The sequence below is a fragment of the Erythrolamprus reginae genome, chromosome 1 (assembly GCF_031021105.1).
Source record: "Erythrolamprus reginae isolate rEryReg1 chromosome 1, rEryReg1.hap1, whole genome shotgun sequence".
NCBI classification, from domain to species: domain Eukaryota; kingdom Metazoa; phylum Chordata; class Lepidosauria; order Squamata; family Dipsadidae; genus Erythrolamprus; species Erythrolamprus reginae.
In genome coordinates, this window is record NC_091950.1 from 283,820,326 (window position 1) to 283,846,298 (window position 25,973).

Sequence of the window (25,973 nt, forward strand, 5' to 3'; positions counted from 1 at the left end):
AGGCCATGGACTGGTAATGGTTGGGAATTCTGTTTTGGAGGACATTTCCAAAATTTCTAGAAGAATTCCTAGCAAATAAAAAATGTAGACGTCCAGAAAATTGTAGTTTGTTTGTTTGTTTGTTTGTTTGTTTATTTATTATTTATTTATTAGATTTGTATGCCGTCCCTCTCCTGCCAATTCATGATATCTGAGAAAAACTGCTCGTTTAAGCCTCACAAGACTATTTCTTACAGTTCTTTCACAAGTTTTATTTATTTATTTAATTTATTAATTGGATTTGTATGCTGCCCCACTCCGTAGACTCGGGGCGGCTAACAACAGTAATAAAAACAGCATATAACAATCCAATATTAAAACAGTTAAAAACCCTTATTATAAAACCAAACATACATACAGACATACCATGCATAAAATTGTAAAGGCCTTGGGGGAAAGAGTATCTCAGTTCCCCCATGCCTGGTGGCAGAGGTGGGTTTTAAGCAGCTTACGAAAGGCTAGGAGGGTGGGGGCAATTCTAATCTCTGGGGGGAGTTGGTTCCAGAGGGCCGGCGCCGCCACAGAGAAGGCTCTTCTCCTGGGTCCCGCCAAGCGACTTTGTTTAGTTGACGGGACCTGGAGAAGACCCACTCTGTGGGACCTAACTGGTCGCTGGGATTCGTGCAGCAGAAGGAGGTCCCTGAGATAATCTGGTCCAGTGCCTGTAATGTTTGCAAAACCATTTAAAGAGTAGTCTAATTATAATCTCTGATTAACCTACTTTCCTTAAGAGTTATAGCAGGTAGTAGCACTTTGGCCAAGGTTGACTGATCTCAAAACAGGTGAGTAGAGTTTGACCTGGATAGTACTTGGCTGGGACTGCAGGCTAGACTGAGAAGTAAAACAACGAAAAATCCATCAGGCCATCAAAGCAACAATATAGACCAGTGATGGCGAACCTATGGTTACGGGTGCCACAGGTGGCATATCTGCTGGCACACGAGCCGTTGCCCTAGCTCAGCTCCAATGTGTATGTGTGTGCCAACCAGTTGATTTTTGGCTCACACAGAGGCTCTAGGAGTGTGTTTTTGTTTTCCAGGGAGTCTCTGAAGGGATGGGGGAGGAAACCTTTGGAGCCTGGGGAGGGCAAAACACGAGCCTACTGGGCCCACCAAAACTTGGAAAATAGGCCATTTCCGGCCTCCAGAGATCCTCCAGGGGATGGGGGAAGCTGTTTTCACCCTCGCCAGGCATTGAATTATGCATGTGGGCACTCACGCATGTGCTATAGAGTGTGCATGCATGCTCTTTCAGTTCCCAAGGGAAAAAAGGTTCGCCATCACTGACGAAAATTTCATTTACCAATCAAGATTGCAATTTGACACAAGGAAGTCTACTTTTAGTCCCCAAAAGCTGCGGGATGCACAAGCACATAGAGAACAAAATTCGGATGCCAGGGAATGATACCATCTTTGTACTATTATGTTAGGCTTCATCTTGCGGTAAGAATTTCCAAACCACCGACCCACCTCTGACCAAAGCAGGCATGTAAAAATATTTACAAAGAGTATTTTAGCTAAGCTTATGGCAACTACCCTATTCTTCTATACTTATGAAAAAGAAATCTGATTTGGGGGAAAAACAAAACAACTATTGAATAATTGTAGTATGAGTATCTCACCTGGGAGCACAGGTTGTTCTGCAATGAAATTCTGTAACAGCTAACCAACAATTGAGCCCAACATTTGTTGTTAAGCAAGACAGTTGTTAAGTGTTGCCCTATTTTAAGATCTTTCTTGCCACAGCTGTTAAATGAATCACTGTGGTTGTTAGCTTAGTAACATGGTGAACCTGTTTGATCCTCATTGATATTGTCAGAAGGCTGCAAGAAGTGATGACATGACCCTGTGACACTGCAACTGTCTGCAAATGCAACATGCAGTGGTACCTCATCTTACGAACGCCTCTTCTAACGAACTTTTCAAGATACGAACCCGGTGTTTAAGATTTTTTTGCCTCTTCTTCCGAACTATTTTCACCTTACGAACCCAAGCCGCTGCTGCTGGGATGAAGGGGTTTCTTTTTTCCCCTTTTTTGAAGAAAGAAAAGGGAGGGGCGGCTTGGAGGAGGAAAGACTGCATTTTAAAAACTAGGAGAACAGCTGTGTTTGCAGGCACTGAAAGAGTGTCTTTTGAAGAAAGAAAAGGGAGGGGCCGCTTGGAGGAGGAAAGACTGCATTTTAAAAACTAGGAGAACAGCTGTGCTTGCAGGCACTGAAAGAGTGTGTTTTGAAGAAATAAAAGGGAGGGGCGGCTTGGAGGAGGAAAAACTTTGCAGAGAACAGCGTGCTTGCAGAGGCACTGAAAGGGTGTCTTTTGAAGAAAGAAAAGGGAGGGGCACCCCCCTTGCCTTTCTTCCTTCCCTTTAGCCTAGCCTTGCTTCTTCCACCCGCCCCCTTTAGCTGCTCCTCCCTGCCCTCTGTTCGCCTCCCTTCTAAAGTTTGGGATTTTCCTGAAGGATTTGCACGCATTATTTGCTTTTACATTGATTCCTATAGGAAACATTGTTTCATCTTACGAACTTTTCACCTTACGAACCTCCTCCTGGAACCAATTAAGTTCGTATCATGAGGTACCACTGTAGTTGGCAAGCACCCAGATTTTTAATCACGTGACCATGAAATGGGTTTGTGGGGTGTCTAACAATGCTTTGAGCTCTAACCACATAGTGCTTACAAGCAGTATCTTGAATGACAGGAAGCAAGCTTCCTATACTCTTCTCGGCTATCCTTACCACTTTCTGAACTGACTTTCTATCTGAGATGCTGCCACCACCAAACCAGACAGGGATATTTCAGCTTCTTGCTTATATTGTCAGGTGAATGCAGGGTAGAATAACGGATGAGTTGACTCTAAAAACAAAACCTGTGATTGTTTTCTAATGGAATGACCTTCTTCCTGCTGGGATTTCTAGAGATCCATTCTTGAAGTTGTTGCTCGGGCACCATTTGTTTATATTTCAACTGTCTCCCAATTTCCAAGGAACTAAAGTTGGTGTCCTTTTAGGGGGAAAAAATGAAAGCTGAAGTTTTCCTGTGTTCATGTACTAGTAAACATTCATAACACTAGTGAATTCATGTTTGACAAAGCCTCATCAGTCAGGCATTGTTTGGAGATGTGGCTCAGGCTATGATTTACTTTAGATGCATGTGAATCTGAACCCAAGCCAAAGTTGCTTGGGTGTGAAAGTAAAATCAATTTGGTATGAGACTAAAATCAATATTTAATAAAACAGCTGGCTGATATTGCACTAAGTCATTGTCCGCTTAATCATGCTTACTGATAATCCACAATGACTTGGATCTACAAACTGGAAATAAAAATCTCAATTTATAGAACACACTAAACTAACATTAAACCAACTTCCTTAGGTGATGCGACAGGAGAAGCACATTATACTGAATTATATAAAAGACTTGGAATAGCAATACAGGTAATCCTCAACTTATGGTCACAATTGGGGCTGAAATGTATGTTGCTAAGTGAGAAATTTGTTAAGTGAATTTTGCCCCATTTTACGACTTTTTTTTTTGCCACATTTGTTAACTGAATCCCTGCAGTTGTTAAATAAATAATACGGTTATTAAGTGAATCTGGCTTCCCCGTTGACTTTGCTTCTCAGAAGGTTACAGAATGTGATCACCTGATCCCTGGATGCTGCCAACTGTCATAAATGTCAGTCAATTGTCAAGCATCTGAATTCTGATCACATGACCATGGGGGGTGCTGCAACGGTCACAGGCCTGAAAAATGGTCATTAGTCACCTTTTCTCCGTGCCGTTGTAACTTTGAACAGTCACTAAGTGAACTGTTGTAAATCCAGGTCTGCCTGTAACAAAATAACTTGTTTTAAAATAAATTGGTATATATGCTTAACTGAATAGGAAAAGTAACCTGAGTTGGCTGGACCTGAAAGAGCCTCGGCACAATGGTTAGAGTGCAGTACTGCAAGCTACTTCTACTGATCACCAGCTGCCAGCAGAACGTAGATTTTCACGGGTGCAGATATGAAGGCCTTGGCATATTCAGGTTTCTTCCCGTGTACGTTTCAGAGATTCTGGTGACGTTTCGATGAGATCCCACTCATCATCTTCAGGCTGGTGCTTTTGCCCTAGCACAAGGACAAAAGCACCAGCCTGAAGATGATGAGTGGGACCTCATCAAAACGTCACCAGAAATCTCTAAAACTTACATGGGAAAATATATTATATATATATTGACAAATCTATATTTTCTTCTATGTACACTGAGAGCATATGCACCAAGACAAATTCCAATCACACTTGGCCAATAAAAAATTCTATTCTGTTCTATTCTATTCTACTCTATTCTATTCTATAGCTATTGCTAAATTGCCAGCAATTAAGTCTGGCCTATGCCCACCTCCATTCTCTGAGCTGGGTGGAAGGGGTGGAATAGATAGATCTACAAGGTCCCTTCTAATTCTGTTAATCTGTTAAATTAATCTGATGGAGTCTTTTCTGCATTATTTTTTTTGGAAGGGGTTGCTCTTCTGCTCATGTTTCCTTCCCATTCCCTCAGGGGATGCAGCTGAAATAGGCGTGGGAGGTTAAAGAATAGAGAAACCCCAAACCTTTACTGCCAATGACCATGGGGTATTTGCAGCCCAGCTATAGAAGCTTTAATAGGGTGGGGTAGAGAAAAGAAAGTACCACCACCCAGAAGGCGGTCCTGGAGATAGCCTGGTCCAATTCTATGAAGGGCTTTATAGGTCATAACCAACACTTTGAATTGTGACCGGAAACTGATCGGCAACCAATGCAGACTGCGAAGTGTTGGTGTGACATGGGCAAACCTAGGGAAGCCAACGATTGCTCTCACAGCTGCATTCTGCACAATCTGAAGTTTCCGAACAATCTTCAAAGGTAGCCCCATGTAGAGAGCATTACAGTAGTCGAACCTCGAGGTGATGAGGGCATGAGTGACTGTGAGCAGTGACTCCCGGTCCAGATAGGGCCGCAACTGGTGCACCAGGCGAACCTGGGCAAACGCTAAAAACATTCTGGTTGGTTAGCTCACTTAACACACACACACACAAACAGACACACAAACACACCTCATCTCTCACTTTATTGTTATAGCTTTTGCTTGAAATAGGAAGCACTTTTAATTGTACAGAAAAATGCCACTCAGTAGTGCCCTCCCTTTCTTGGGATATTTAAATAGGCTGGCTAAAGGAGAACGAATCTGAATTGACTACTTCTTCTGAAGCGGCCTGAATTGGAATTAAACCGAGGCGTGCGTCAACTGGCTGATGAAGGGGATCGTGAGCAGGAATTAATGGGCAATGAGGCGGGATATTGTTGTTGGGCGTAGACTGCGTATTTCCCTCCGCAATTACTTTTGCTAAGATGACTAATTCCTAATATCGTTTCCTGATTGCTTATACTTGTACCTTATGACAATCATTCAGTGTTGTACTTCATGATTCTTGACAAATGTATATTTTCTTTCATGTACACTTGAGAGCCTATGCAAAACAAAGACAAATTCCTAGTCCGTCCAATCACTCTTGGCCAATAAAGAATTCTATCCTATTCTATTTTGCACTATTTTTGCATTTTTAAAAGAAACCCTTGCAAATCCTTCCCCAAGAGCCGGGGGTGGGTAGGTGGCACAGTGGTAAGAGTGCAGCACTGCAGGCTACTTCAGCTGCTAGCTGTAGTTCAGCAGTTCAAATCTCACCACCGTTGACTTCCATCCTTCAGAGATGGGTAAAATGAAGTCCCAGGTTGTTGGGGGTGATATGCTGATTCTGTAAACCGGTTAGAGAGGGCTGTAAAAGCACTATGAAGCGGTATATAAGTCTAAACGTTATTGCTAAATGCTACAATTTGGGAAAGGAGAAGCCTTGCTTTATTTTATTTTTAACTTTTTACTAAGTCTGTACTTCTATTTCTACTGTTTTTTCTCATCATTCCTATCACCCTTTTCCTCCCACTTAGGACTGTATGACTATTGCTCGTATCATAAGATTTTTATTAATATTGATTGTTTCTTCATTGCTTATTTGACCTCTATGGCAATATTAAGTGTTGTACCACATAATTCTTTACAAATCTATATTTTATTTTATGTACACTTAGAGCCTATGCACAAAGACATATTCCTTGTGTCCAATCACACTTGGCCAATAAAGAATTCTATTCAATTCTATTCTATTCGACCCCTATGACAATCATTGTTATACCTCATGATTCTTGACAAATGTATCTTTCATTTTATGTACACTGAGAACATATGCACCAAAGACAAATTCCATGTGTGTCCAATCACACTTGGCCAATAAAGAATCCTATTCTATTCTATTCTATTCACTTTGCCCTCAAGCAAGCCGCCGCCAAAAAAGGGGAAAAAAAGAGCGCCCCCTGTTCCTGAGGGAAAAACGCACACCCTTCATTCCCGCTCTCTATGAAGGGCGCGGAAGAGCGCCAAAACGCCTTTTGGATATGACGGTAGGGAAAGTGGCCCGTCCGGCCGCTCTTACGGAACGCGGCCGCCCACCTCGCTGCCTTCTCTCTCTCCCGAGGGCGCCGTCCCCTCCGCCGTCCTCCCTCCCGTTCGCTCCCGAGGCTATCCTCCCCTCTCGGTTTTAAGCGCCGCTCTTCCCCGCCCACGCGGGCTGGGAAAGACCCTAGCGAGGCGGATCCCCCTCCGCCCGCCGCAGTAGTAGCCTTCGCCGGGACGCTCCGAAGGTGCCGCCGCCGCTACTGCTGCAACCCGTCGCCCCCACCGCCACCCCTTCCCCCCCCCCCCCCTCCGCAAGAGTCCACTCCAAGGCGGCGCGCTGCCCCTTTTCGACGGCCGGCTCTCCGAGCGTGCTTTGAAAAATTTGGTCTTCTCCATTACTTCGGGACAGCCTCGCGTTAAGAGGCTGCAGAGCGCCGGGCTGAGGAGCGAAGACGCTCGGGGAGCGGTGGTCCATATTCACGTCAGGTATGGTCCCCCCGCCCCCACAAGTTCCTGCTTGAGGACCCAGTTTATTGGAGGGCAATAGGCCGACTCCTATTAGAGAAGGCTGGAAATCACTATCAGCCTTCCATCCTTCCAAGATCGCTAAAACGAGGACCCAGATTGTTGGGAGGTTTGTGAAGTCTAAATGCTATTGCTATATAAGTCTAAATGCTATTGCTATATAAGTCTAAATGCTATTGCTATTGCTATATAAGACTAAGAGCTATTGCTATTCAGTCTTCTCCCTCTAAGGAAAAAAAGTAGGAGCCGCCTGGTGTTTCCTTGTCTTTTAGGATGATGAGCAAAATCCTGCCAGCAAAGCATGATTTAAAGGGAGGGGTTGCAAGCTTCTTTTAGGAAAGGCTCGGGTGCTTGTTGATTATAGCCAAAACTTGAATGCCAACCTGGATCATGATCGGTGGCCAAAGGTGGTATATTTTTCCTATGAAAATAAGAGAGAGGAATGGTGGGGGGTGAATCAGAAAGTGTGGTGAGCAAATGCTCGTCTTGGGCTGGTGGGGTTGACAAGGGGGGGGAGAGAATTAGGCTGAGATTCTTTTGAGACCCTTTTTAGAATTGGTGTGAGGGGATGAAGGGAATAAAGCACTGTGAAGCGGTATATACATATCAAATGCTATAGATACCGGTACGGCTATAGTACCGGTCAAAGGAAGCATCCTCCATTCCTGAGGGTCAGCTGGTGGTGGCATAGAAATGGGAATGAATACATTGGATTAAATACTATTCTGCAGATTAAATCAAAGGTTGGAAATGATGGCAGCTTGGGAAACATCCCAAGAGCAGGATTCAATGCTATTTTCTTCTAGGGTGCACATCATTCTTGGAAATATTCCTAGGAAGGTTAACAGTGAAGCCGGAGGAAGATTTAAACAGACTCGGATTTAAAGCCATAGAAAAGTAAACTTAGGAGTGGAAGTGGTTAGCTGTGTGTACTTTAAGTGGGATTTAGGCATTGTTTACCGTGACAAATATTTTGGTTTTTGCACAACCGGTACACAAAGGTCTTGGAGTATATCTTGAGCTTCTATATGGATTTGACAAGGGGGAAAGATTTTGCTCCCATGAAGCAGTCAGCTTTTAAATTCAGAACCAGCCCTGCGTTTCCTTTTTGGAAAACTGACACTAATTTTATCCAGATTGCCTCTTCTGAGCTAATGTGTGCTGGAATCACAAAAGTCTTTCACTGGGGTTACTGATTTGATTTTCAGTTTCAGGCACCTTGTTTAAATAAATGAAAAAAAGGCAGCAGGAAAGTAGAAAAGGAGGGACGCTAAAAAGTGATTACATTGAATAAAAACAGCCAAAGCATTTTGCTTAGTCCATAACACAGAGTTGATTCAGACTCCATGTGAAAGTTTTTGGCTTAAAAAGTTCTATGATTTCCTTCACTTCTGAGTACAAATGAATATGGCAAGAATGAAGTCATGGCTAACTCCAATTTCATACTTTTCTTGCATTTTTTAAAGATTTGTTTTATCCTACCTTTATTGTTTTTATGAATAACTGAAAGCAGCAAACATACCTAATAGTTCTTGCTCTTCCTATTTTTCCCCACAAAAATCCTGTGAGGTGGGTTGGGCTGAGAGAGAAAGGCTGATCCAAAGACACGCAGATGGCATTCATGCCTAAGGATGGACCGCAACTCACTATCTCACTATGAACCATGATGGCACAGTGGCTAGAGTGTAGTACTGCAGGCTACTTCTACTGACTGTCAATTTGGCAGTTTGAATCTCACCAGGCTCAAGGTTGACTCAGCCTTCCATCCTTCCAAGGTGGATAAAATGAGGACCCAGATATGCTGACTCTATAAACTGCTTAGAGAGGGCTGTAAAGCAGGGGAAATGGTATGTAAGTTTAAGTGCTATTGCTATCCTCTTTCTAACTTAATATCTCCGGGCCCGCCTTCTGCTGCATGAATCCCAGCGACCAGTTAGGTCCCACAGAGTGGGTCTTCTCCGGGTCCCGTCAACTAAACAATGCTGCTTGGCGGGACCTAGGGGAAGAGCCTTCTCTGTGGCGGCCCCGGCCCTCTGGAACCAACTCCCCCCAGAGATTAGAATTGCCCCCACCCTCCTTGCCTTTCATAAGCTACTTAAAACCCACCTCTGCCGCCAGGCATGGGGGAATTGAGATACCCTTTCCCCCTAGGCCTTTACAATTTTATGCATGGTATGTCTGTATGTCTGTTTGGTTTTTATTATAATGGGTTTTTAATTGTTTTTAGTATTGGATTATTATTATATGCTGTCTTATTATTGCTGTTAGCTGCACCAAGTCTCTGGAGAGGGGCGGCATACAAATCCAATAAATAAATAAATAAAATAAATCTTAACCCCTAGACCAAACTTGACCCATAGGAGAGTTTGGCTGCTGGCAAACTGAACTTCTTTTACTTATGAACTACAGTATTCCATGTTGCTACCCAACTTCCACATACCTTTCTTTATTTGAGTGTGAAGGTTTTATGCTCCTTGTGGACCAAACCGGAATTATTTAGAAAGGAAAGTGATTTAGCAATATATTAAGAGATTTCAAAGGTCTTGTCATATTGCAGAATGAAAGGGAAATAGTGTTGACAGCCCTAACCCTAAGACCTCAATTAAGTCATTACCAATACAGAGAGGAGAAAACAGTTTCTTTGCCAAAAGTAATTTTCTCTCTCCTTGGAGTAGTTTCAAGCTTTTTTATTTTTACAGAATTTTTCTTCCCGTGGGAGCCACTGCCACTTAGGCATTAAAAAGTCTCCACTCATTTATTTTCACCTCAACTGCGATACTGCATACACATTGCAATGATTTACAAATGGATTTGTGAGCCATTATTTTGGAAACGTACCATTTAATGTTGCATTTTGGATGTAGATGTTAAAGAAAGTGATAAACTAGCTAGAATAAGATTCTGGAGTTTGTCTCAGAATACTATGCGCTGAACCAAGTAGACCCTGACATATAGATAGCTACATTTTATGTTTTCTTTTGCAAATAGGGTGATGGTGTTTAGTTTCACAGATCATATAGTATATACTGCCATTCGGTCTCTCTCAGCTCTAGGAAGAAGGCAAACCAATTCTGAAAAAAAACTGGCCAAGAAAACGTCAGACACTTTTCCAGACTGTTGCCAGGAGCCAAAAAATTGACTCTAAGGGACAACTCCCCCCCCCAGGCATAAAATGATTGAACTGTAAGAAAAAAATGGGAAGAGAATGGAGAGAGTTTCTGCAGAAGAGAATGGTTGAGCTAAGGTGTACTTTAAAAGTGAAGCAATTATTAGGGAAACAAAATCTTAAGCAAGAGTCCCAAGAGTGAGCCAGTCTTGAAGCTTTTTCTAGGTAATCCAGCCCGTTTTGAATAATAATTAAACATCCAACCCGTTGGGTTAAGGTAGGAAATCTACATTTTAAATATCTGAAATTCCAAAAAGATATAGTAAAAGTATTTCTCAGGGAAGCTACATCTTACTCAAACCAGGGGAGACATGATAGCAGTGTTCCAATATCTCGGGGGCTGCCACAAAGAGGAGGGAGTCAACCTATTCTCCAAAGCACCTGAGGGTAGAACAAGAAGCAATGGGTGGAAACTAAACAAGGAGAGAAGCAACTTAGAACTAAGGAGAAATTTACTGACAGTTAGAACAATTAATCAGTGGAACAATTTGCCTCCAGAAGTTGTGAATGCTCCAACACTGGAAGTTTTTAAGAAGATGTTGAATAACCATTTGTCTGATGTGGTGTAGGGTTTCCTGCCTAAGCAGGGGTTGGACTAGAAGACCTCGAAGGTCCCTTTCAATTCGGTTGTTGTTATTATTCATTATTCATTATTCAGAAAAAAACAAGAGACCTTCCAAATGATAAATTGCATCAGGAAGATAGATTGTAATGGCACATCTAGTACAAGTACCTCGTCTTAAGAACCGAATTGGTTCCCGGGGGAGGATCGTAAGAAGAAAAGTTCGTAAGATGAAACATTGTTTCCCATAGGAAACAATATAAAATCAATTAATCCGTGCAACGGGAAAAAAAACTCAAAAACCCGCCGCCGCCTGGCTGTCACCTTTTGAAACAGCCGGGGGGCTTCTCAGCGTCCTCCTGAACCCGAACGCCAAACCCGAACTTCCGGGTTCGGCGTTCGGGAGGCCGCCGAGAAGCCCCCCCGGCTGTTTTAAAAGGTGACAGCCAGGCGGCGGGGCTTCTCAGCGGCCTCCCAAACCCGAACTTTTGCCGAACTTCCGGGTTCAGCGTTTGGGAGGCCGCCTTACAATGTGCTGCATGGTCGGGTAATACAAGTCAAAAGAACTAAAAGATGAAGTCAATCAATGAAGTTCCTTTTAACTGTGCTTATTACATACTGATCAAATATCTTACATACATTTCATGGGTTGGATGCAGGGACTTTTTTCGCCTTTCACTTCTTGGCATCTTTCTCAGGCCTTTTTATTTGGAAAGTTCTGCCCATAGAACCCCACTGCTATTTGGCCATTGTTTTTCCTGGCTAGCTTATGGAGATAAGAATGAATAACAGCAGAGAAATATTATTTTTTCAATTCTATATTGATAGATGATAGTTTTGGGTGTTTTTTTTTCAAATGTAAGATTGGATTCTGTTTGAGGCCAATATTTAAAGTTCAGGAGGCATTTTATTAAAAAAGCAAAATGAAATGTGGTGTATTCAGATTAGGACAAAAACAGCAGAAAGGGAGATATATGAATATTTCTTTACCCATCTAGGTAACATTTTCAGGGTTAATGAATGTGGGATTTGCTTCTTGTTTGTATACAGTAGCTTGTCCTATGAGTATTGGTGGGAGTGTGATTTTCTCCACAGTTGCGCCTTGGTTGTAGGTATCCCTCTACTTATGACCACAACAGGGACCAGAAAATTGGTTGTTAAGTAAGGCATCACATGACTGCACCCAATTGTAGGGCTTTTTTTGTTGCGATTATTAAATAAACCATTGAATCATCACATGATCATGACTTGCTACCTTCCCAATTGTATCAGAAGCCATCTGGAAAGGTCACAAACTGATCATGTGATCATGGGATATTGCAGGCATCGTAAATGCACCACTATTGCCAAGCCTCCAAATTGCACACTGTGATATTTTCAGCACCCTCATAACTTAAAATGGTCATTAACCAAATGACCATAGGTTATAACATCAGAGTATTATTTTCTATTTAATAGTCTGGTGTTAATTCCTTCTTATCTGAGCGCTGGGTGCTGAAAAGCGCTGTGCCATTGGTCTTTATTTTTCCCCCTTAGCTATTTTTAATTGGCCCTTTGAATGGTATGTAAATGAGGTTTACGTTATGTGTATGTTAATAGCTCATTTGTTTGAATGCCAAGCTTCTAGGAATTCCCTAGCATTTTTGGATTTAGATTGGTCTAGGTAGGATGCTTGCAGTTTCCTAATTGAAACTATGGTTGAATTTGTGCATGTGTTGTGAGAGTAGTGTCTTCTGACTTATAGTTGGCATTCATGGATGGGGGTTTGCCGGTCTGCATGCGCACACTGGCCAGATGATTTTCAGCATTGGGGAAGGCTATTTTCGCCCTCCCCAATGGGTTTGCCCATTGGGCCGCTTTTCACACTCTGGAGACTTCGGGAGGCTTTCCTGAAGCCTTCAGAATGCAAAAAACAGCCCAGCAGGCAAAGCAGAAGTCAATTTTTCAAAATTTCTGCTTTGCCCGTTCAGCTGTTTTTTGCACTCCAGAGGCTATAGGAAAGCTTCCTGAAGTCTCCAGAGTGTAAAAAACGGCCCAATGGGCAAACTGGACGTCCATTTTTCTGAACTTCCGTTTTGCCCGTTGGGCTGTTTTTTGCACTCCAGAGGCCCCCTGGAAGCATGAGAGTGACAAACGGCCCAACAGGGGGCACATACTTGGGGGTGCAGGCATGCTTAATGTGGCACATGTGTGTTGGCATTCCCATATTTGGCAGGCAAAAAGAAAAAGGTTCACCATCACTGTTATAGATGATTCTTGGTTTTTTTTTTCTTTTTGGGCTATTGGATCTTTTAGTTTACTTAAAATGTTTTGGAAGGCTTAATTTGGTTTGCATGATGCTGTGTAGTTGAAATATTAGATATAGTATAGTTATCTATATTCTGTTGTGAGTCTGTGGTTTCTTTTATTGTATAAGAATGGAAAAATAATGTATTGAAGTGTTATCTTTTTCATAGCTTGTGTTAATTGTGCTATAGATGATTGAGTGGTCAGGCACTTTTTATCAAAACCGCTACAATACATACCAGTGCTCAAACCACTACAACATAACCAAATATCAAATTCAGGGGTAAGAATCATTCTTAGCTTTGCTGACAGACAGTAATTAAAAAGTACAAAGACATTCAAAACATAGGGGTTAGCAAGGAGCAGTTGCTGATCCACAGTCTATCATATGAAAACAACAATATATTCAATGAACACAGTCTGAAGTATTAAAACATTTTTATAATGCATTAGGTGCTCTTTAAATAATTTATCTGCCCTCTAGTGGTTATTTCACACACCACTTGAGTTTGAGTTTAAGATGGAAAGGAAAATTAAAATGAAGGGAAACTTTATTACAGTATTTGTTTTATTCATCACCCGCACGGTCTTCAAATTGGGGCAAAATAATTAAAAATAGAAACAATAAAACAATATATAAAAATAAAAATAGTTATTATGTAGCGTATAAAAGATATACTTAAATAGCTTGTGTTTAAGCAACCTGCTTTTAGATTTAGTCATCCCTAAATCTAGTTTCAATCAAAATAAGTTGAACTTTTTCCAAATGATGGTTAAACTTGACACAGATGAGGAAAGTCTTTATAAACATGTCAACTGGATACTAGTACAGTTAGCACTAGTAAAGTATTAGTCTCTGAGTTAGTTTAGTTCTTCTTCTATGATCCTTTCAAATAGGACATAATTAAGTTTATGACCAAAATTGTGCTTATACCACCAAAACTGTTTAATCCAAGCATTATTTTTCTAACTGATTTACTGCCCATCTCCCCATAAAGGAAACCACACACTCACAGCAGAATATTGTTAACTATCACCTTAGTGTCTTTTAAGGATTAGAGCACACCTTGACTGATAGGCACATTTAAAAATTGAAGCTATGTGTGACTGTCATAGAGGGATTTTGTGTGTTTAAAACGTGGCTGCAAAAATGGGAATCACCAATAATTAAAATAAGGGCCCTGAGAGAAACTAGTGAAGATTCTCTCCTCATAACCTCCTAAGGTAGTGATGGCAAACCTTTTTTCCCTTGGGTGCTGAAACAGTTTGCGTACGTGCTATCACACATGCATGAGTGCCCACACCCATAGTTCAATGCCTGGGGAGGGCGAAAATGGCCTCCCCCACTTCCCTGGAGGCCCTCTGGAGGCCAGAAACGGCTTGTTTTCCAACTTCTAGTGGGCCCAGTAGGCCCATTTTTCACCCTGCCCAGGCTCAGATTAGATTAGATTAGATTAGATTAGATTTATTGGATGTATATGCCGCCCCTCTCCGCAAACTCAGGGCGGCTCACAACAATAGTAAAAACAGTACATAATAACAAATCCAATGCCCACCAATCTAATTACAATTTTAAGTTCATAGGCTTTCCTGGAGCCTGGGGAGGGCAAAAACATCCTCCCCATCCCCCCAGAAAACTTCCAGAAGCCGAAAATATCATTCCAGAGCTTCTGTGTAAGCCGAAAAACAGCTGGCCGGCACGCACATGTGTGCTGAAGTTGAACTCATGTGCCGGTAGATATGGCTCCACATGCCACTTATGGCACAGGTGCCATAGGTTCACCATCACTGTCCTAAGGTATCCTCTGTCACTCTTTTCAAGGCTTTAACTTTTTTCTGGAGAATGATCTTCACACCCCACTATTATTATGTTCAAGGAATTTACGGGAGACCTACAGACCATTGTGAAAGCAACGCTGGTGGTGCTGTTCCTTAATTTAGTAAAGGAGCAAAAGGAAAAGTGTCCAGATGTGCCAATGTTGCCAATATGGCTGCTTGATTTTTGCCATGAAGAATGGCGGGTGTTGCAGCCTCATTGGCACCTATGAGCAGCTCCTTTGTGGTAAGCCAAGGAAGTCTCACATTACTGAGTACAGTATACAGTATATGGAAATGAGTCAGAAGACAGAGGATAAGTTACCTCAGGTTTTTTTTATTTCACCAGGGGGAAAAGTGAGAGAAAGAGAGACAAAAGACAGGGAAGTGGATGCTTATTGATGTTGTTTCTTTCATTTTTGAGGTGAAGGAGAATACGGTGGCTGGAGGAGGAGTCAAGCCGCACGTTTATTCTCTGCTGTAGTTAGGGAAGCCGCAGTCACACTGTGGCACTGTCCTCCATTACATCAGATGCGCCTGCAGTTAATTACAAGTTACCTTCCTGAATTTGCTGCAGTAAGAAGCGTATATTTAACAAACCAAAATGCAATACAAGAAGCTGGTGTGGTCCTTGTGGTTGTGTTTAGGGCTAGTTTCAGAGCATTGCAACATTCAGGCTGTTTTTTATACAAACCATCTGAAGGAAGAGACGCTATTAATACCTCCAGGTTCTAAAAAAGGATTTCTCTTTTCCTGAAACAACAGGTTGGAAAGGACTAGAAATGTAATATAATCATATGTACTGCTGGTTTGAGCACGCATCAAAATAGAGGGAAATAACATTTAATTTGCTGCTTCTGAATATACAACTATGGCAACCTGTAGGGGATCATCCCAACTTGGTGTCCTCCACAGGCGTACAAAATAAAACTTTCTAAATTTTACTAATTGCCCTATGACTAGTAAAGTCCATGGTTAACTTTGATTTGTTCAAACTAAATAGTGCAATTTCTATAGATGTGTCAAATAAAATGTTTAACTTTGGGCTTATTCCAGAATAACAATGCAGAAGAGACAAACCAGCTGCATTTCCTAAGCAATATAGGGCAGGTATTTCTTTCCTCTTGTCCTTGCTCTTGGGATTTCCCCTTTCCTTCTAAACCAAAGTCCCGTGGTACCATTCTGCCATTCTGCCATTTTTGACTTGTCTAAATACGGTTTTGCCAGTGGCTGCTTTTCAAGGTAATTCAAGGGTAAAAAGCACAACAGAGGATGGAAGCTGTTTTTAACATTCCATCATTGGCCAACATGGAAGTACATTGGATGACTTAAATAGAAAAATGTGAAGACAGTCCAAGCAACTGCAGAAAAACAAGAGAGCTGGGAGGATGAATGTGGGAGCCATGTGAAAGGGGTCTTGGTATATTTATTTTACAAACTTTATTAGATATTCTGAAGGTCTGGATTCAGTTTCTGAGTCAACCTGGACGCTTACCAAAAAACTCTTGAGAAAGGTATATCACTTCTGGATCGATCTTGGTTTGTTCTATCCTTAATATCGTTAAATATAACATGTGTATTTTCAAAGGTGTAATCTTTTACCTCAAATTCTTAATTGTTTCTAGAATTTGTTAGTTAAATAGTTATGAATATAGAATACAAGAATTGGAATACGCTAAGTTGTACAGTGGTTAAAGTCTTGGATTAAGATTGAGGAGAGATTGATTTCAATGGACAGCAAAGAAACCTTGATGAGTGATTTTGGGCTAGGCAACCTACATCACAGGATTGCAGCTCGGAATAGAAGATGGAGTCAGAGCCTCAAATAGATACCTTGAAGTCCTGAAGGAAAGCAAGGATGTATTAAAATGTTATTCTAATACTGCACAGTACAAGTATAGAGAATTATATGGTTATAAGAATATTTTTAAAATTATTAATAAATAAATATTTCTGTCTTTGCTAGCCATATGAGTGCTGTGCTTAGATATTTGTATATCTAAGTTGCAGAATAAAATTTCAAAAACCTAAAAATGAAAAAAAAATAGCTATTTGAATATATTACTTTTATTATATTTATTGTCTTTGTATCTCAACTCCATCCAATCACCCTAACTCTTCTGGGAATAAGCAGCACCAGTTCAACACAACAGATTCAAGCTTAATATTAACCGCTCCAAACTTGATTGTAAAAAATATGACTTTAGTAATTGGGTTGTCGAAGCGTGGAACTCCTTACTGGACTCTATAGTATCATCCCCTAACCCCCAACATTTTACCCTTAGACTATCCACAGTTGACCAATCCAGATTCCTAAGAGGTCAGTAAGGGGCATACATAAGTGCACTAGAGTGCCTTCCGTCCCCTGTCCTATAGTTTCTCCTATATCTCGTATTTCTTCTCTACTATATCCTCTATAACCTTCATTGTGTATTATTGTGTTTTGGACAAAATAAATAAATAATTTTTTTAAAAAATTGTAAAGACAGAGTTTTCATTGTCTTTATAGGGCTATATTTAAGGTTACTGTAAGTTTTTGTAAATCTACCGTAATTAAAATAATATTTCTCTCACTTTTTGTTTCCAAAACAGAAACAAAGCACATGATGGCCTTAGTTCTGATAATTTCCACTCTTGCCTTCAGCCTCACAAATGGAATACAACTACAAGATTTCAGCTGGCATTTAAAAAAAATACCACAGATTGTGAAGGAAAAGACTTTCTTCCTTGACACTCCTAAATATGAAGCCAGTGCCAAATTAGAACTGAGCGGAGTGTGTGGGATTGAGTGCCAGAGGACATTGCCAGTGCCACATTGGTCTGATCTGAAGGAGCTGCTGTCCTATGAGACAGTCTTTGAGAATGGCACGAGGACCTTGACAGAAGTGGAGGTTCTGGGAATGGAGCCCGACGCAGTTGTAAACATTACTACTAAGATGCCAACAAGAAGAAAGAGGCAGGTCTACGGCACAGACAGCAGATTCAGCATTTCAGACACTCGATTTCTGACCAATTATCCTTTTAACACCGCGGTAAAGATCTCCACGGGCTGCAGTGGCATCCTTATTTCTCCAAAGCATGTGCTCACCGCTGCCCATTGTGTGCATGACGGTAAAGATTACATTAAAGGCAGCAAGAAACTGAGAGTGGGGCTGTTGAAGCTGAAATCCAAAGGTGGCGGCAAGAAGCGCAGGGGGGCCAAGAGGAGTAAGAGGGAGATTCCAGAAGTCAAAGAGGATGAGGTTCACAACAAACTCCAGAAAAGGAGATCTGGCGGTAGAGCTGAGAGAAAACAAAAGACACCTGTGTTGAATGAGAGGAAGTCAGAGCGTAAACCCTCCTTCCAGTGGACTAGAGTTAAAAGTACTCAGATCCCCAAAGGCTGGACAACTGACGTGACAAGAGATGTTGCAGTAGATTATGACTATGCAGTTCTTGAACTCAGGCGTCCTCACAAGAAGAAATACATGGAACTTGGCATCAGCCCGAACAGCAAGATGATTCCTGGAAATATGATCCACTTTTCCGGATACGATGCGGACCGCGCTGGCAAACTGGTTTATCGCTTTTGCAGTATATCCGATGAATCCAACGATCTCTTCTACCAGTACTGTGATGCTGAGCCTGGTTCTACTGGTTCAGGAATCTACCTTCGCCTTAAAGAACCAAACAAGAAGAAATGGAAACGCAAGATTATTGCCATTTATTCCGGTCATCAGTGGGTGGATGTCAATGGAGAACAACAGGATTACAATGTCGCAGTTCGAATTACACCGCTCAAATATGCTCAGATTTGCCTGTGGTTAGGGAACAATGACACCTGTGCACGGGGCTAGTGAGAATGCAGGATCACCTAATATCTAGTAGCGTTAGGCCATGGAAGTCATACATTGATTTGCTTTGATTGTATTGAACTTGATGCCAGAAATTAGATTTTTTGTTTGTTTTAAGAAACAAAAACAAACACCTCATCATTTATGAAAATTTTTCGGCTAAGTTAATTAAGTTAACTGTAGACATGAGGTGCACTTAAATCCTGGGTTGTATATGTATGTATATGTCTCTCTGTGTGTACACACAAACACACAGATCTGTAGGTAAGTTTATATCATTCATACTAAAGGACAAATATTCTTTGCTCTTTCAGTTTGTTACTCACTCAACACTTTAAAGAAAAGTTTCTTCTCTGGTAACTGGTATTATTCAAACATTTATTATTTTATTTCCAATGTATTAACTTATCTCAGGGTTCTGCTCAAATAACCATCACACATTCATTATTGAAACATAGAGGTAAGACAAAATGAAAAAAATAATCTTCACACTTTGATGATCCTACCAAATTAGTATTTATGAAAATGGAAAGCCATTTTCTTGAATTCCAATCCAATAACCCTAACCCAAACCAATAAAATGAAGCTTAATCAAAGTAGCACATTCCAAATTTGAAGAAAAGAAGACCATGTAATTTAAATGCCTTGAAATCATGTTCAGAAAATAAACAAAACTGGGAGTATTAAAACTGGATTTGTTTTATTCAGTCACTACTTTGAACAAATCCCTGCTTTTTAAAATTGTTATTAAAGTGCAATAGTTACATTTATGTATTGTAATTTTTAAAACTTTCAAAAGCTAAACGTATTATCCTATCAGATGTGGGAGATAACAATAGTCCAATAAGCCATGCATATGCTCCTAATGGTAAGAGTAGCTTGATGGAGTAGAAAATAGCTCTATAGTTTAAAATGTAAACATATATTGAGGTGTACATAAAAGTTGCACCACAAAGGTAACATGAGATGCACAAGTTGTACTGTTTCCCAACCTCAACAACATGGAGATATGAATACTTCAATTACTAAAATTCTAAGTAGTGGTTATTCTGACTGGGGAATTCTAGGAGTTGAAGTCCATTCTCCTTAAAGTTGCTGAGATCGAAAAACTCTGTGTTAGGTTTTATGAATGAACCTTTCTTTCTTCAAATGATAGGCCATATGTGGAAACAGTTCTTCAGAGTTCCACCACAACTACCAAAGGCAATAATTATTTGTTAATTAATCATGATCTAATGTTTACAGAATTTGTAGGTTAACATTTATGTAAATATTACTGATTTCTTATGTAGTAAGAATTCTTATGGGTTCTTTTATTAAAAAAGGATTTAAAGTACGCTTGTTATTTAAAATGTACACATTGCAATAGCTTTTCAAAATAATCTCTCCTGTGCTTTCTGCTTCAAGGACTGTCATGTTTGTGAAGGCCATTTGGAGAAAAATCATCGGGACTATATTTATAAGATTAAGGTGAAATATTCCTGACCATATGTAATCTTAGTTTTATTAATATTACCATAATTTCATTTTAACTTGAATTGATCAACATTTTTGTAAAAAACTCTGTAATAAGACACAAAGTTTTAAAATATATGTATAAATGTAAAAATCACTAGATTCTTAAAAGTACTTCAGTTTGAATAAAATATTTTAAATTTGTTTTTTTTGTATAATTTTTGAAAAAGAATTAAATGTAGAATTGACATGCAAAGACATTTTTATTATTTCTCTGAACTGTGCATTTGAAAATATTCCATATCAGATTAATTATAATCTACAAGCTTTATTCAGAAGTATTCTTATTTTGAATTATTTTTATGAAATATAATATGCTTAAAATTATAATATCCATAATAAATGAAACATATAGCAGGCATTTGTCCATCATGATGTTCTCAAACGTCTTCAAGATATAAAACATAGTGAAGGTTTGCAGGATTGTAATTTAAAAACTAAAACTAAAACTACTTATCTGGAAACTGTTCTACTTGCTATTATTTTCAACAAAATATTAAACACAATTCACAGCCAGTGGATATTCCAATTCAATAATATCAGAGGTTTCCTGCCATTGGTTTAAAAGTATTCCCAAGCAATGATAAGACATCCCTCTTCAAAGAGTTATATGTTTTGTGTCACAAAGTATGAGTAGATATTATTGAAGTACAGTGTGAAAGTAAGAAAGTGAATGTTGCATGTTATATTGCTGGGAGTGCTGATTGCTGGGTTCACTGAATTGAACAATCGGAGATGAATTAGGAGGAAAATTATATAATATTTTGAATAGATGGGAACAAAATAGCCTAGCTCTGTTCAAAAGTACTATTGCTAACATGTTGTAAGCCGCCCTGAGTCTAAGGACAAGGGCGGCATAAAAATCAAATAAATAAACTAAAAAAAAAAAATAAGAGGAAGAAAATTATTCTATGTATCATAAGCAATAGCAATATCACCTAGACTTCACAGTGCTTTACAACCCTCTCTATGGGGTTTACAGAGTCAGCATATTGCCCCCAACATGGGTCATTTTACCCACCTCGGCAGGATGGAAGGCTGAATCACCTTGATCCAGTGAGAATTGAACGGCAGCCAGCAGTCAGCAGAGGTAGCTTGTAATTCTGCACTCTAACTACTACGTCACCATGGCTTGGTGGTGTGTGAATTTGAAAAAAGAAAAAATGCGAGACCATGTAGAGATCCAAGAATGGGTTACTGTTTATAAAATATATCTTTGTTTAATATGGGATTTAAGCAGAAGACAGCTCATATGTACCTATGGCAAACTAATGCATAAATATAAAAGCATTAGTTTATGACAAAAACAGAAAATTAGTGAAGGACAATAAGAATAACAAATAGGGATTTGCAGACTACTTCACACACAGTTTGCTAGCTTTTGGACAATCTGGATAGGGTGAATAATAATAATAATAATAATAATAATAATAATAATAATAATAATAATAATTTATTGGATTTGTATGCTGCCCCTCTCCGTAGACTCGGGGCGGCTAACAACAATGCATGCACAATATTGTTTGCTGTGGTTGGAATCTGGTATGCTTTGGAGAGTATCCAAATTCCACCCTAACCAATTCCCTGAGATTTTGATAGCTGAACCTTATAAATTTTTTGCAAGATGTAGAAATCTTAAGATGTTTTCTATGCCTTGTCATGTTATGTGGGAAAGTCCTAAGGGAGGGGTGTCAAGCTCAAGGCCTGTGGGCCACATCTGGGCCAAAATGTGGTTTGATCCAGCCCATGGAGCCGTCTCAGAAAATGTAAGGGGCCATCCTGTGTCGCTTTGGCCTGGTCTACCCAATGCAAAGAGGAAATATTGTGTCCGCATCGCTTTGCCCCTGTCTACCCAATGTGAAGAGGAAACATGCCAGCAATTTTGGAAATGGATTTAAATTGGTCATGCCCACCCAGTTGGCCACACCCACCCTGTCGCCCATGGCTGCCTGGCCACCTGAGGTCCACCCCAGCTCTGATGCGGCCCTCGATGAAATTGAGTTTGATACCCCTCACCTAGGGAGATGAAGTGATGTTGCCTAGGAAACAGTCAGATAAGAGGCAGCATAGCCACAGTTGTACATAGGGAGGAGCAAGAGATTCAGAAGACAACTTCCATAGGATCTTGGGCTATAAAGATGATATTATACTTTCAGACTCGAAAAAATATCTGGTTGTGTCTCTTGTTTGGTCGTAGTAGATAAATCCACAGTAACTGAATTTAAACATGCCTGGGATAAACATATATCCATTGTAAGATAAAATACAGAAAATAGTATAAGGGCAGACTAGATGGACCATGAGGTCTTTTTCTGCTGTCAGACTTCTATGTTTCTACCTGATAAAGATGACAGGCAGATAGCTGACCTCTGCTATTAGTAGTATATCTTTTCTATTTATCATTGGGCATCTGCGGTTATTTATTGAGGTTTTGTTTATCTGTTAATCCTTATGAGTAACCCAAAGTCGCAAAGTCATTAGTAAATGGGGTTCTTTTAAAACTTTTTTAAATATTTTAAATTTATTTGGATTTTTTACGATTTGTTATATTTTGCTGTGAGCCGCCCCGAGTCCGCGGAGAGGGGCGGCATACAAATCTAAATAATTAATAAATAAATAAATAAATAAATAAATAAACACTTTTCAGATATATAAATAAACTGTAATTTTAATTCCTCACAGAGAGACCTTCTTACCTTAGTGCTTTACACAAGAGACTAAAGGGGGGGGGGAGCTCTGAGATGAGCTAAGAGAAAAAAGTTTTTTAAAAGCATAGGCCATCCAGAGTGCCTATGGCATTATTTTTCCATCTGATCTACTCTACTAAAAGAAACCAAATACTCAGAGCAAAATATTGTGTTAATGAACAGGGAAAAATTGGGGTGCCAACTTATATTCAAATGCCACTCCTCCAGATCAGGTACTCCAAGAATTTTTAAAATGTTCCATACCATGAAAGTTTTAAGATCTTTTTCAGATAATCAGAATGGAATGGAATGGAATAGAATAGAATAGAATAGAATTCTTTATTGGCCAAGTGCGATTGGACACACAAGGAATTTGTCATTGGTGCATATGTACATAAAAGAAGAGATACATTTATCAGTCATGAGGTACAACTCTTAATGATTGTCACAGGGTACAAATAAGCAATCAGGAGACAATATTAATATAAATCATAAGGATACAAACAACAAGTCATACAGTCATAAGTGGGTGCAGATGGGTGATAGGAACAATCGATGAGAAGATTAATAGCAATGCAGCCTAGTGAATAGTTTGACAGTGATGAGGGAATTATTTGGAAAAAAACTGTTCTTGTATCTAGTTGTCTTGGTGTGCAGTGCTCTATAGCATCGTTTTGAGGGTAGGAGTTGACACAATTTATGCCCAGGATGTAAGGGGTTTGTAAATATCTATTCAGCAGAGAATATGTATCACTTCTGCAAGTTTGCTGAGCAAGGATTGCTATCTCCTGCTGCCAGTAAAAGCCACCAGGACACAGGAATATCTTAGGCAAATGTTAAAATTGGATGTTTACCAGTGACAAAAGACCAAAAAGAAAAAAAAGACTGTACTTTCAATGGAAGAACTGCTTGTCCCCAAATGGAAATGACAAGTTCCATAAATATTCCACAAATATAGGTTGAGAAGATGACATTACAAGACCTTTCCTACATCAAGACTAACGTACTAATGAGAGGGATAAAAAAACATAAAAGAAAAAAATAGCATACTCAAAGACTGCGTACATTTTTCAGACATCAAGGGGTTCATTCCAACAAGGTTAGTAAAGTGTAGATCATTGTGGCTACTTCAAAGTAATCCCTCTTCCCTTTTTATCAAATCCTATAATTAGAACAAGGGCAAGGCTAGATGAAAAGTTCCCCATCAAATTCATTTGAGCTCCAAAAATGAGTGTGTGAGTAGACCTGAGTGTGTCTTTCCTTATCTTTACTATAGTTATTATATGGCTGTGATGGTTGCAATTAAACTTCCTGTTCCTTGTGGATACAAGTGTTAACCCACGAACAGAAAGAACAAGAGATATATTCAGACAATGATCAGCTCCACACACTATTATACAATATAAAGCCTCTTCATCAATGATACACTGTCAGTGTTTGGCTGGATGTCATAATGTTAGTGTTGCACAATTATAAAACTCTACAATTAAAATGGTTTTCATTGCCAATTTCTCTTAGTGTACAATATATTCTCACGGTACAATTTAAAATCCACATGAAAAGTTAGAGTCTTTCAATCCATGTTATGTACACATATACATAAGCAAATATAGAATAGAGTAGAGTAGAGTAGAATTAAATTGAATTGAATTCTTTATTGTCCAAGTGTGATTGAATACACGAGGAATTTGTCATTGATGCATATGCTTTCAGTGTACATAAAAGATACATTTGTCAAGAATCATGAGGTATAACAATGATTGTCATAGGGGTCGAATAGAATATAATTGAATAGAATTCTTTATTGGCCAAGTGTGATTGGACACAAGGAATTTGTCTTGGTGCATAGGCTCTAAGTGTACATAAAAGAAAATATAGATTTGTCAAGAATTATGTGGTACAACACTTAATATTGTCATAGGGGTCAAATAAGCAATGAAGAAACAATCAATATTAATAAAAATCTTAGGATACGAGCAACAGTCATACAGTCCTAAGTGGGAGGAAAAGGGTGATAGGAATGATGAGAAAAAACCAGTAGAAATAGAAGTACAGACTTAGTAAAAAGTTAAAAATAAAATAAAGCAAGCAACCAAACAATGTGGACAGTGGGCTTCTCCTTTCCCAAATTGTAGCATTTAGCAATAATGTTTAGACTTATACAGTGATCCCTCGATTTTCGCGATCTCGATCTTCGCGAAATGCTATATCATGATTTTTCCCACCCGATGACATCACTCTCTTCCTTCCTTTCTCATCTTTCTTTCTCTCTCTCTTTCTCTATCTTGCTTCTTCCTCTCTCACACTCTCTTCCTCCCTCTCTCATCTCTTTCTTTCCTTCTCTCTCTTTCTCTATCTCTCCCCCTCTTGCTGGCGGGCGGCGGGCGGGCGAGCGGGGGCATCAGCGAGGAGCCGGGGTTTCCCCTTTGCGTGGGCGGCTGGGAAACCCCGATCTTTGTCTGCTCGCTGCTGCTGCGCCGAGCAAATCAGCTGCTGGGCGGCCGAAGGAACCTTCCCTGGGTCTTCCCCCTCTTGCTGGCGGGCGGGCGAGCGGCGGGCATCAGCGAGGAGCTGGGGTTTCCCCTTTGCGTGGGCGGCCGGGAAGACCCAGGGAAGGTTCCTTCGGCCGCCCAGCAGCTGATCTGCTCGGTAGCGCAGCAGCAGCGAGGAGCCGAATTGGGGTTTCCCCTTTGCGTGGGCGGCGGGGAACGCAAACTCCACCATCTACGCATGCACGGCCATAGAAAAAAGGGCGCGCATGCGCAGATGGTGTTTTTACTTCCGCAACCCTACATCGCGAAAAATCGATTATCGCGAGGGGTCTTGGAACGGAACCCTCGCGATAATAGAGGGATCACTGTATACCGCTTCATAGTGCTTAATGATTGCCATACGGTACAAATAAGCAATCAGGAAACAATCAATATTAATATAAATCACAAGGATATAAGCCACAAGTTACAATCATACAGTCATAAGTGGGAGGACATGGGTGATAGGAGCGATGAGAAGATTAATACTAATAGTAATGCATCCTTAGTGAATAGTTTGACAGTCGTGAGGCAATTATTTGTT

At 40.2% G+C, this 25,973-nt stretch overlaps 1 protein-coding gene across 1 annotated transcript; it reads left to right on the top strand.

Moving 5' to 3' along the window:
- The first annotated feature begins 6,521 nt into the window (after nucleotides 1-6,521).
- PRSS35 (serine protease 35) lies at nucleotides 6,522-20,355 on the top strand. Its single transcript, XM_070739069.1, has 2 exons — nucleotides 6,522-6,995; nucleotides 17,456-20,355. Exon 2 carries the CDS (start codon nucleotides 17,467-17,469, stop codon nucleotides 18,697-18,699), a length of 1,233 nt encoding a protein of 410 aa, XP_070595170.1. The 5' UTR covers nucleotides 6,522-6,995; nucleotides 17,456-17,466; the 3' UTR covers nucleotides 18,700-20,355.
- Nucleotides 20,356-25,973: the final 5,618 nt, after the last annotated feature.